General features: G+C 38.0%; 1 protein-coding gene across 1 annotated transcript in view; it reads left to right on the forward strand.

Moving 5' to 3' along the window:
• The first annotated feature begins 525 nt into the window (after positions 1 to 525).
• The window catches only part of pde11a (phosphodiesterase 11a), a 170281-nt gene continuing 156854 nt past the window's right edge, over positions 526 to 13952 (forward strand). Inside the window, exon 1 of the mRNA XM_052142651.1 lies at positions 526 to 1314. Within this exon, the coding sequence (XP_051998611.1) occupies positions 526 to 1314 (789 nt within the window). The remainder of the gene's footprint in view (positions 1315 to 13952) is intronic.

The raw sequence follows: 13952 nt of genomic DNA on the forward strand, positions 1-13952 counted from the left end.
GTGGATGGCTTTCGGTTAAGATCTTATCAACTAATATATTGCAAGGTTTAACCTATAAAATGTAACAAATTAAATGACAACATTAATTGATTGGTATATCACGATAAATACGAGAAGCGACTAAAAGTGAAATTTCCAGTGTCACCGAGGAGCATCTTTATCATAAAACATCCAGGGGAAGACTCGGGACAGGGTGAAGGGGGAATGCGTGCTGATGACGTCAGTGATGCACCTGCGAAGGGCTCTGTCGCATCATCTTCGCTGGCGCTGCTTTAGAATGAACGGAGAGGGAGTTGTTCGCCGACAAATTCATCCTCCATCAGACGCAAACGCTGGATAAATGGTTTAGAAGAGAAGAACAAATCTGAAAGGAATTAAAACTGAACTGTCTTCGCTTGGAGAATCTGTTTGTTTAAGTTTAAGTGAATCATTCGTTAAGTCTGCACTGTCTCGCGCGATCCTATAAATGACCATTAAAAACACGCGCTTCTCTCCTTTAATTTACAGATGACCGTTTCAGCAACAATGGCAGGCTCAGACATGGTCTTTTCCGATGTTGAAAGTTTTCTGGACGAGCACCCTGACTTACTAGAGGACTATTTAAACAGAAAAGGGAAGCAAAGTATGGTGCAAAAGTGGCTCAAGTCCCACCAAGCGACCAAAACTCCGGCGAGCTCCATTACGGAACCGGAGAAAGCGCCAAACGCTTGTAGGAAAGACAGCTGGGCGAGTAGAGGTGACGGGCTACAGAGACGAGCGTCGCAGAAAGAGCTGCGGAAAACATTCGCCAGGTCCAAAGCCATCAATGCCAACAGGACGTACGATGAGCACGTCAACTCCCGTGCCCAGGAGCCGTTGACCAGCATGAGGAGACGCGCTCTGCTGCGTAAGGCCAGCTCGTTACCCCCCACCACCGCGCACATCCTCTCCGCTCTGCTGGAGTCCCGGGTCAACATCCCTCAGTATCCCTCCACCGCCGTAGACTACAAATACTACCTGAAAGAACACAGTGAGAGGGAGTTCTTTCTGGAGCTCGTTAAAGACATCTCCAACGACTTGGATTTGACCAGTCTCATCTATAAAATCCTTGTGTTTGTGTGCATCATGGTGGATGCGGACCGGTGCTCGCTGTTCCTGGTGGAGGGACCGGCCAACAAGAAGACTTTGGTGTCCAAGTTCTTTGATGTGCATGCTGGAACGGCAGTGTTGCCCTCTCTGAGTAACTCGGATGAGGTGCAGGTTCCCTGGGGAAAGGGAATCATTGGATATGTGGCTGAACATGGGGAAACTGTCAACATTCCCGATGCATATCAGGTGAAGCAGTTAACAATAATATTTCTAGTCCTTATAAACTTTTACATGACTGATCAACATGGATACATTATGTTACACCAACAAAACGTATGTCAATGATCTGGTAGAAATGGCTATTTAAAGGGATAGTTCACCCAAAAATGGAAATTTTCTCTTTATTTACCGTGTGCCATCCCAAATGTTTATGACTTTCTTTCTTCTGCAGAACACAAATGAAGATTTTTAGAAGAATATTTCAGCTCTGTAGTTTCAACTTTTAATTTCCAAAAAGCACTTAAATGCAGCGTAAAAGTATTCCATATGACTCCAGTGGTTTAATCCATTTGGGTGAACTATCCCTATATTATATGAAAAGATATTAAAGATATGATGCAACAAATGAAAGAACGGGATTCGTTACTTCCGTAAAAGTTTATGCGAGTTGCACTTCATGGCACGGCAGAAATTTGAGCACCCTCGGGTGTCATAGGTGGGCCCCGCCGACAGACGTCGAGAGGCGGTGTGCAAACATTCATAGAAAACAATTTTTTAGAATAGACCTTTTTCACACTCTGGGTTTTGGAACGCGGAAGTAAACATTTGCAGGGTAAACTTCGACAGCAAATATTATTTTCACTTACACATTTGCTCAAAGACCAAAATAAAATATCCACTATTTAATTTGAATGACTTTCCAGAACATGTGCAATTTCATTCTGTAGGTCTGTTACCCACACAAAACTTTTGTATGAATTTAGAAAACATTAAATATATCACACGAGTCATATGTGATGAGCAGGTAAGAATTACATTTTTCTGAAAGGGTTCATATTTTTCTGAAACATTATTGTAATGAAATATTACAGCCCCCCTCAAACTAAATCTATGCCATTGGGAACACATATGTACTTATTGAGTCTAAATAAACTTGTATATATAAGTTTATATTAGGGCTGTCAATCGATTAACATTTTTAATTGAATTAATTACATGGTGTCCCGATTAATTAATCGCGATTAATCGCATTTAATCGCATATACAAATATTTGCTTAGATAGCCCCTCATATAACAATAATTCAATATATAATGATGAAATAATTATACATAGTTATCTTTAAATATTTAAAAATGATATATAAAATAAAAAATATTTAAAATGCATTACAATCTTGTAGCAGAAGAGTTAATCATTGATAAGACAATACAAAAAGCAGCTTCAGAATACAATGTATTGTTTACTACCATATTATTGATCATAAGTCAATCATTGGCATACAGTTCACAGCAATCCATTTCACAAGTGAATTTGTCAATCAGTTTGAGATTTATTATGAGGGCTTGTTTAAGAACCCGTCAATTTACACCTGCGTCAGACATGCTTGTGTAGTGTCTCGGGTGCGTTGCGTCATAAAAATAAAATGTTTAGGTCACTGTGTCAAGTTAAATATAGTTTAATACTAGGGCTGCACGATTTGGACAAAAAGTAATATTGCGATTATTTTGAAAAATATTGCAATTGCGATTTGAACTGCAATTATGATGGTAATGTTTTCCACATGTTCTACTGTAAAAAGGCAGCTGGGGTTTTCACACATAAACACTCTTAAAAAAACCTAACTGAGACCTTTATTCAGTTCAACCACAAACAAATAAATATATAAACAGTGAATCAAAGTCTTCTTCATATTCAAATGTTACCATCCACCATGTTTTTGTCCATTTTGTGATAGGGTCTCAGCCCACTAATCATCATCATTAGTTTTTGACACAGTCAACTTGAATATTAGGGATGCTCCAATCAATATTTTAACATCCGATACGATCTCCAATTTTCTTTTCATCTCATCAATCGATGCTGATCATTAAACTTTTTATCAGCAGCTCTGTCAAAACTGGTTATATGTAAGCTTTCTGCTCAATGTCACTGTTAGCTGAATTTCCCTGTTGGTAAAACCATTGTTGTTGCCTAGTTTTTGCTGTCAAAAATAATGTTGTTTGATTGAATAATGCAATAAACACAAAATATAATTTTTAAATATAAATGTTACTCTTTAGTCTAGGCCTTAAAAACTAGTTGGCTTATACAAATTATTCTTTACTGTATTTAAGATAGTCCTAAATAATGAGGCTTAATATCAAACTGAAGTTGAACTGATAATCCATTGGTGTAATTAAATTTAAAGGGAACATTTTGGTTAGTTTGTCTCCATTTAATTAAATTATTTGTATTCATTATTTAATTATATTTAATTTAGTAATGCATTATAGTATAGTAACTAAATATTTAATATAGATTTATTATATGTACGTTCCTTCCTTTTTTCATTTTGTTAGATGTTGGTAATATTAGTTCCGCTTTCACTTGTTTCCGCTGGGAGTGTAATAAGGGCGTAAACAAAATGGTAAACAAATGACAGGAGACTGGAGGAAGAGATGTTTCTGGACTCTGCAGGTGTTACTGTTAATGATGTTTGCAAGCATTTAATAAAGATGTTTGAATTATTCCCCATCTTGTATTCCGCATTATTATTATGACATCTGTGCCTTGTGGAGACTGAGGTGCTGCTACCGCAGATAATAATAAAAAACGTTTCAGGCAGGACGCGCCAGTTTAGTGGAAAATAAAGCGTTTAGCGCACGTAAGCAAACGGAACCAAGCTCAGAGCACTTTTGTTACTCTAAGCATGAGAGGGAGTTGTGGAGTGCAGAACTGCTCTGAAATCACCAACAATGCTCTATCTTAATATAGACTGCAGAGCAAATAAACTTGGAAGAGAGCAGAATATTTATTTATTTAATTAAATCGCAGCCCTTCCCATTTAATAATCGCACAAGATCGTATCGCGGTTTCGATTTTATTTCGATTAATTGTGCAGCCCTATTTAATACTCAGTCTTTAAACACATCTTGAGATCCCTTAGTTCACATTTGCGCTCCTTCAAGTGTTTTGAATGCAAGAACGTAACGCATGTTTGTGTTGTTCTGCCTAATGAAGTGTTGATTTCTTCATTGTATAAACTTCACGTTGCTCAAACAGCTGAAATTTCAATTACTGCCCTCTGGAGTAAACAGGTGGTACTACAAGCTTGCATTTCTCAGGAATCTTCCTTATTACGGTCCGGGGGCATTGCTATTAATTGCGTTAATTTCTCTAACACATTATTTTTTGTATAATTAATTGCATAGAATTAACGTTTTAAATCGACAGACCTAGTTTATATATATATATAAAATATATATACATATATCAAGTTAATCACTGAAACAACAGCACCACCTTGAGTAACAACTCAACTAATAACTTGCCAATGTTGTAGAGAAAATCAACATGATATAGTAGTCATTTGTATGAATATAGCACTCATTTGTCTTGTAATAAACAAAGAAATCTATATACTGTGATAGTAACTGTAAATAGATTTGAAATAACTATAAAAAAAATGATTTATTAAAGTCAAAATATATATTGCGACGCTGTTAAACATCTTGGGTCACTGAAGACCATATTGACTTTTGGTAATTACACATTTTTATTTTTATTGTTAGAAGATTCATAACAGAAAGGTAGAGGAATACTAAAGAAGTAGGGGCATAACTCCTACTTACCTCGAAATGGACGAGGTAAGTAGGTGGAATGAGGTCCCAGGTAACTAAAGACACGAGGTATGCATTTAAGGGTTAAAGTGGTTCTCTGGTCTTAGCTGGCCACATAGTTTCAACTGGTCAGACTGATCTGGATTGATGGCGGTCAGACTGGGAGACCAGCTGGGCATCCGGCTAAATAAGCAGGATTCCAGTTTGGAAGACCAGCCAAACCAGCTTAAACCAGAAACTCCTCTTCAGATGGTTTACACTGTTTTTTTTAATCTAGTAGGATCTTATTTTATTCTTAGAGGACCTTTAGGATTGCTTCCAAAAATGTTATAGAAATTCAGTTAGCAATCCTGTCCACATCCTTTAGAATATTTCCTCTGACGCCTCTATGGCGAGGTCACTTACATTTAATTTCCTCTTAAAGATAATTACTTGTTGGATAGACAGTTGAGTATTTTATTGCCATCACTGATGATGATTTGGTTTGATTATTCCCTGGGATCCATAAAAGGCCTTAGTGAAATAATGAGTTGGGTGAGAGTATCTAAGTATTGAATAGTGAATCGATCAGCTCTGACAAACTTCACTCTCTCCATTCTACAGTTCTACTCCTGATGTCCTGATGATGATGATGTCAGCGTGCAGTTCTTTAATTAGTCTGTCAATCAGCGTTTCTCTTTTCATTTAGCAAGCAGAGCAGATAATTAAAATTACATTATTTATACACATATACTCAGCATTCCTGCGACTATTCAAACACAAGATGGAAATGTGGGTATGAACAATGCTACAGCGGTTCAGCAAGGATTAACTAACAATTGTAATAAACATTTTATTAAAACTTTCATTTAAAGGTCATTAACAATTTAATATGCATTACATACTGTCTCATTAGTTTATGTATATTCATATATGAAAAATATATGATTTATAGCTTCATGACATTTGTAGCTATTATGTACATCTCTGTACATAATTTGTTAAGCACTATTTAGTGTATAATGTTTTCTAGTGTATTATATAATATTAGCTACAGTATTATAAATTAGGGGTGACTGCCCAGATGGCAATAAGTCGTCGGTCCGCTGGCGGTGCGCCGGCGGCAGTAGAAGCGGCAGAATGGCGATATCGCAAACACGTTTGACGCCGGTCCGCCGGCGGCAGCCGCTTTTTAAAAGCGGCAGCCGCCTTCCTACCGCCTTCGATACGCGGACGGCCCGCTGGCCAGCCGCCGCTCCGCCGCCGTTATATCGAAGGCGGACCGTCGGAGGCAAACGCTTTTTTCGAGCGATCTGCCGCCGCTTATTGTATATATATATATATATATATATATATATATATATATATATATATATATATATATATATATATATATATTTATAGCATGCAGTTTATCAAGAATAATGATTGATCAAACCAGACAAATTTCCATTTGGCGTTTTAATTCCACATTTCAAAGTACAGTAACTGTCATTGAAACAAGATGTCAGATCACTGAAATATAAATAACAGAAAAATACAAACATTATATATACACACACACACAAAAGAACATGCAGGTTTCCAATTTCTTTTTTTTTTTTAAAAACACTATTGTAACACAATAATTGTTAATAATATAAAGAGGTCAGCTCTGGGATGAAAAGAATTACCAGTAAACACAAGCAATGAGGATATTTGGTACCAAAGAAAGTGCAGTATACCAAATAAATTGAGGTATAACATCATATTTACAAGTCATTTCTAACAATAGGTTAAGTGGTAATAATTTAGAGTAAAGCTCTGGAGTAGAATATACCAACTGCAATGCTGACTGTGGCACAAGGATTTACAAGCTATATGTAACAATAGAATAACAGTTAAGCACTGTGATGGAATGAAAGTAGAATTTTTGGTACTAGTTAATGTGCAATATCAAGTATCAGAGGTATGAAATAGGATTTACAAACTATAATAGAATTGTTAAGCACTGACGGAATGAAATAAGCCAATACTAAAGTCACGGTAAGTAGAATATTTGATACCAGATAATGTGCAAATATCAAGTATTAGATGTATAATCTAGGATTTACAAGCTGTATTTAAAAATAGAATAGTTAAGCACTGTAACAATGAAATAAGCAGCAAATTGTATATGAAATAATTGAGATCTTTGGTATCAAGGAATGTGCAGGATAACAGGTATAATATACATTTTGACATTCAACTTACACATGCCAACAAGTGGGAATAAATATAATTAACAGCAGAAAATCTGGCTGTAGAGAACACAGCCAATCAGAATGTCTGGAGAGGTTGGGGACTGTGTGGCGTAGTGGGCTAAGAATCACCGGTTTTCCTCGACCTCCAGAATGAGGCAGTGCAAATTAGCATATCTTCAGTGATTCCTCGTGCGCCTGTATAAAAGCACAAACCATCCCATATTCATCCAAGGAGCTGCCCTCAAAGCAGGGACACGAGAGAAAAAAAAAAAAAAAAAGAACAATTTCCACAGTGAACTGTGTGGATTGGGTGAGTGTAGTCTGACACTTTTAGCAGGCTTTTTTAGGGGTCTTGATGTTACTGACTGCAGGATAAAGAAAGGGTTCCAGCTGTCAGTGATGCTGGGGTGTCAGTAGTCAGCCTAGGTTTAAGGGGTCGGCTGTGGGTCCCTCTCAGCTGTGCGGCGCCTTTTTCCACCTTCATGTTCAGATGCTCCTTTCAGGTAACGCGTAACGTTAACCTGGATCGCCTCATCAGTGGCATCCTGGGTTGCCGGGTTCTTCCGGATGGCTCCTGTAGAAAATAAAGATCTGTCATTCCATTTGAATGGTAATAAGGTCATACACATCTACTTAAATATAAAAAAAATATCCAACTTACTTTGAACAATGGTCTTCAGGAACATGTCTCTAAAACATGCTTTATCCCCTACACCAGTCCAGGTTGTATTGATGGAAAGGTGATTAGAGAAGATACTCTGAAGCATTCAGCCACACGGTTGTCTTTAGGTCCCTCCCACATTTGATTGCCAAAAACCGAAGCTGAAAATACAAAAAAAAACATGTTACAAATTACATTTCTCTGAAGCTTCTCATAAATTTAAAATGTGACAGGCTGTGGATTCAGACTGTAGAATATGCAGTGTACAATCTTAATTTTACTTTTTAGATTACCCTATGGCGTTATAAACGAAATCAGCACACTTACAAATCGTTGCTGGAGCTCTTTATCCTGCCTCAAACTTTTGCCAAGCAACGCCAAATCTTCCTGGGTGTCTAGGGGGGAGTAACAGATCCCCTGGCAGGGATAACTCTCCAACAGACACATTGGCACTGAAACGTTGCAGCATAGCATTTTGTCGTCCATGCTACGCACAACATCGCCAAATTCCAAGACGTCGCAGCATTAGGATTTGATCTGCACCTACAGGGGTTCCCAGAATAAAAGAATAAAGTAGTCAGTCCTGGTCCTTCAACTACTAAACTATGACATTTATATCTAGGTCTACTACATGTACAGGTGGCCCCAGTGGGAATTAAACCAACAACCACAGGTGTTGTTTGCAAGTTGTACCTGATTGCCCAGTGCAAGCAAATGTCTTCAACATTGTCCCAACTTGCTTCACCTGCTCTTGAAGCGAGCCGCTGTCATCTGGGAAGTAACAATATATTGATTAGCAATACACTAAATATAATAGTAATATAATATAACCACAATTATCATACCAGTAACTTTCCCTGTAATTTCTATCCACAGTATGTTATGCATGGCATACAAGTTCATAATGAAGAACCCTTATGATAACATCAATTTCATTTTTTTTCTTTGAAGCAGAATATTTGTTTGTAAAAGGGGAGGAAAAAGAAAATGAAATATTGGTATACAGATTTTGGTTGCTATATCATACTGTACAGTGAAATGTGCTATTGTTATATCCCTACTCACTTGAAGGAAGGATAGATCAGGCAAATCTCCAGTCAGGCCTTTGTAGAGTGTGCTCCTTTTGAATAAAACTTTCATTAGTGGGAAGTTGCATATCCACAGGTATTTTAATTCAAACATGCAACATATTGTAATAAATCTACAATATTCAGCCTTTACCTTACACCCTCGGTTGTTGCTCTACACTTTTATTATATTAAATACTTATTTATATAGCTTGCTCACTGTATAATCATGATAGCCTAATACTTATAACACAAGATTGCATCTTAAACGAATGACTGAGTTGAAAACTTGAATAAGAACGCATTTTACACAGAGGGGACCAGCTAGGGAAACTTACCTGCCTACAATAACTGTTTTCATTTGATTTGAGTTACATTAAACATGAATAACCTTAGCCGAGTCCCCAGGAACATCGGGCTATTAAAGTAACAAGCCTATAACTGCGGTCTTATTAATTCTAGCTTCACCATACACTCAAACTGTGAGGTTTATCTGCTTTTCTCATGGACCTGTAACACAATGCCCTGACAGTGACTTCACCGGTGTCCTGATCTTTATTAGAAACTGAGAGGAGACCAAGTTAATATAATTGATATCACAATTATCACAAAAATTAACAAACAGTCTGCTTTAAAACTAAGAAAAACAAGCTTCTATACTAACGTTACATTAAAAATGAACACGTGGCTGAACTAGCTTAGCCGCTATCTGCCGGCACACCACATTAGATTAAAATACTTACCCTTGTAGTTGTGCAGATAACTCGATATGTAGAGTTTAAAGCCCTTGTCCCTCTTGCTTGTCGGAGCAGGGGACCAGGCATCAACAATGAGATGAACATCACTGACGCGTATTTTCGGAAGATTCTGGAGACATCGAGTAAAAAGACATTTTGGGCGACGCGCAAGTAAACCGGAAACAGATATGGCGACAGCGGAACTTCACAGTTCAGTCTTTGTCATGTGTTTTAGCAATACATTTTTAACATTTATAATGCATTTAGATTTTTTTTATTGCCTTTACAGGGACTTTAACACTTTCTTAAACATTTGTACAGGTCATAATTGCAAAACCTGTAAAAGGTAAAATAACAAAAAAAATCGAGGTTGGAAAAAATGTAGACATAAGCGAAATTTCTGCGCAACTGTGAAACCAGAGGATAATTTCGCTTTTTCATTGAGTTTATCCTTCATGTCAAAACAGAGATTTTCATGTTTATGATAGATATCACCATGGTTGCAAATTAATAAAAAATAATTAAAGTATACCCGATATTTTGGCCATGTTGCAGATGTCTTTCACTGTTCACTGATACAGGCATTGGTGAAAAGTCTAACTTCATCAATTTATTCTGTTAAATTTTTCATACCCTGTATTATATATCTATTTTAAAACCTAATCAGAATCATAAAGATATTTATTGCCAAGTAAGTTGCCGCGAGGCAACCGCCAGAGAAAATGAAGCGTGCGGCCCGCCGTCTGATCGCCGGCGGCATCTCGCAAGAAATGGGAGTGACGAATTCGGCGGCAAACGTTTCATCCCCGCCAGTGGGACGCACCTATAGCCGACAGCTTGGGGACGGCGGCAAAAAGAAGCCGTGCGGATTTTACTCAGGGTAGGTTTTTTTATAGACACATATATCAGTTTTAATTATAGAACAGGTATTAAACATTTCCACCATTATTGCATTAAGAAAAAAAGACATGTTTAAAAAACATGTAAAAAAAAAAAGAACATGTTTATCAACAGTGGGGCATGTTGTCACATGTAAGTTGTTAAAATGGGAACCTGCCATTCAAGACCCCATTTAAGGCTTGTAGAAGCACATACTGTATATTATTTCTTATAACTTGTGAATTATTTGAATTGTGAAGTTATTTGAATTGCTCTTTTTACAGTTGTTTTATCATCTACTCCTGGTAGAATGGGCTTTTATGCCCATGGCACATTGTAAGCCTTGCAAGTCAAATGTGAGTGCATTAGCATCCATGACCTAGTGGGGCATTCTTTGCTTTGAGATGACCAAACCCCCAATGCAAACAAACAGTTCTGATACCCTGAATTGACTTGTTTGGTCAATTTACATGAGTAATGACCTCACAGAGCAAAGCATGTATAGTCCCTTAAGGAAGGAGGGGAGAATGCTTGTAGGGTAACAATCTAAGCCCTAAAGAGGATTGTCAGCACTAGTGAAACATTGTACATTACACCATAGTGTAACACAATACTAACCATTTAGTCAGTGATCAACCTTCTTCCTCTTTAAAGATCTGGGAAGAGAAGTAAGATACATGCAGTTTATAAAACCTGGCAAAGTTGTTAGGGGAAGGGTTTAGAGACACACCCTTTGCCCTTGCCCTGGAGGAGGCCATATCCATGGTAGAATGGGCTTTTATACCCATGGGACATTGTATGCCCCGAGAGTCATATGCGAGTGAACTAGCATCCACGACCCAGTGGGACATTTTTTGCATAGAGATGGCCAAACCCAGTGTGTGGCCTCCAAACAAACAAACAAACAAACAAACAAACAAACAAACAAACAAACAAACAAACAGTTGTTCTGATTTCCTGAATTGATTGTTTGGTCAATTTACATGCGTAATGACCTCACAGAGCAGATCATGTGTTGTCTCTTAGCCTTATCTGACTCAAGGGAAGAGGGGGGAATGCTTGTAGGGTAACAACCTGAGCCCTAAAGCAGATTTCCCACACTTTGGATGCATAAACGTCCATGGGCTTAAGAATGGCTTTTGACAGGCCTGGTCCGAAATCTACACAGGAGATATTGACCAAAGGGGCCTTAAGTTCCCCAGCATGTTTGACTGAAGCAAAAGCGAGAAGCAGCCCACTCTGCATTGAGAGAATGGGAAATCTTACCTCCTCTACTGGCTCAAATGGTGAACCCGTAAGTGTGTTTAATACAGTGCTAAGTCTCAGACCAGGATGTTAGTGGGGCTAAAAAGGCTCTTAGCCATCTCGTACCATGCAGAAATCTGCTGATCAGAGGGTGTTTGCATATAGCCCTCAGAGGTCATGAGTGGTCGCTATGGTAGCAATGTAAACTTTGAGCGTGGATGGAGTGAATCCTGCATCCAAACGCTCTTGCAGGAGAGTATCGTCTGGACAGGACAATTCTTTGGGTCCTCACCCTGGGAGGAGCAACAATTAGCAAATAGTCAACACTTTAAGGCAAGGCCGTAACCATGTCTTGAACTTTGGGGGGACCAAACCATTTTGGGGTGGGGGAGGGGGGTTGCGGTTGTTGAGGACAGAAATATAATGGTCCTCTTTTGTCCTTTCAAATGGTGAAGGTGCAGAATGCAATACGTTTCTGAATAAAGGCTTTAAATCCTCAAATTATGTATAATTGTTTGGTTTTAAAGCATGTTTTTTAAGTTCACACAGTACAAGACAAGCAACTTTTCAGTCATCTTTTGTTTCTTATTTGTGCTGTCTCAAAGAAAAGATTAATATAATTAGAATTTATTTTCATCACTGATGTATCTATAAAATTACATGACTAAAAGAAAATACACAAATTCACAAAATTATTTACTGTCCCTCATTCTGAATCTTGACAGCCTCTGCTCACTATAAATTGTTATTCTATGGAATAGAGCTGCTGAAAATATCTGTTTTCATGTTCCAAGTAAAAGGAACAGCATTTGGGTTTTGAATGGTCAGTAAATTAGTTAGGAAACGGAAATTTTCATTTTTAGGTGAACTACTTTAACTGGTGACTCATTTTTGAGCCCGTTGTACAAAGGTGCCTCAATTTGTTCCTAGGAGGCAGCAGATGTCCAAACCCCTCCCCTGCCCTAATCCTAACATTATGGAGCCTTGAAGGCTGAGTAGCCTGCCAGGAACAACGCATGGCACCTTTCATGAGCACAGACCTGATAAGGACATTCTCTTTTAAAAGAAGACTCTTAGGAGATTCTGTACAAAGTTAAGAATTAATTAAAGACAAAGAAATTATTTAGAAAACCTTCAAGTGATTGTAAATTCTTACCAAATAATATTTGCACAAAAAAAAAAAAATATGACACTGTCCTTGCCAAAATCTAATATCACAATGGAAGCCACAAGTCAGGTCTTACAATATTCTAGTTCTAATCTGGGTGATAACGCTCTTCTTTGTGTTTTATAGATCATTTTCTCAGACAATGTCAAGTGAATTTTCTAAAAAGCTCCTTCAAAAGCTTGCCAGATAACCACAGCCATTCAATTCCTCTACAATATACACACAATCATTCTTTGTATTAAGTCTGATATGCTGATAACTACTCTTTAAATGTTTTCACATTCACAATTATGAATGATATTCGAATCACGTACTGTACATGACATATTATAAATTAAAAACAGCAAATTTCACCAAATGGTGAATAGTTTGCACCCTTGGAAATTACTGTCGGTTAGTACAACATTTCAATCATAAAAGAGTGGTCAAATATTACTTATACTCGCCATCACACATCAGACTTTTTGACGAACGTAGATAAATCATGGCCATGAAAGTCAAAAATTTGCAATATTTGTGCTGACTTAAGAAATGTATACACCTTTCCTGGGACTTGGCACTTCATATTGTTTCACGGGTGTTTTTCCATTCACCACCATTGTTTCCTCCCGCTGATGGTTACAAATACGATGGCTGCAGGGAAAATGTAATGTCACTGAAACAGGTCAATACCTAGCGTGGCTTAAACAGTGACACGTTACAATGAGGCATAGTTGACCATCACTGTGAGCCAGCACTGGAGAGATCTCATCCATAGTAAGCTTAGCAGGGCAACGGTAGCTACAGTGGCCACTAAGCCCAGTGCTCGGTTTTTTGGAACTAATGCAATTAAGTGTAGGAGAATGGACTGAACACGTTAATTGGTCAGGTGCCGACATGGTTGCAGAGTTGAGTTTCATTCCATGGAAGGAAACGTTTCGGTTACTGTCTTAACCTCCTTTCCCTGATGGAAGACAAAGATTGTGTGAGTGCCCTGTCATCAAGTTGCCCGTCTGTCACTCACTTTGATGTTGTGTCGAGTAGTGACACTAGGTGTTGCTCTTGGGAGCCCGAACCACCTTCAGATCTTTCAGAAAAGGCCAATGAGAAATTGGCGAGTTGAATTT

This window comes from Xyrauchen texanus, chromosome 14 (assembly GCF_025860055.1).
Source record: "Xyrauchen texanus isolate HMW12.3.18 chromosome 14, RBS_HiC_50CHRs, whole genome shotgun sequence".
NCBI classification, from domain to species: Eukaryota; Metazoa; Chordata; class Actinopteri; order Cypriniformes; family Catostomidae; genus Xyrauchen; species Xyrauchen texanus.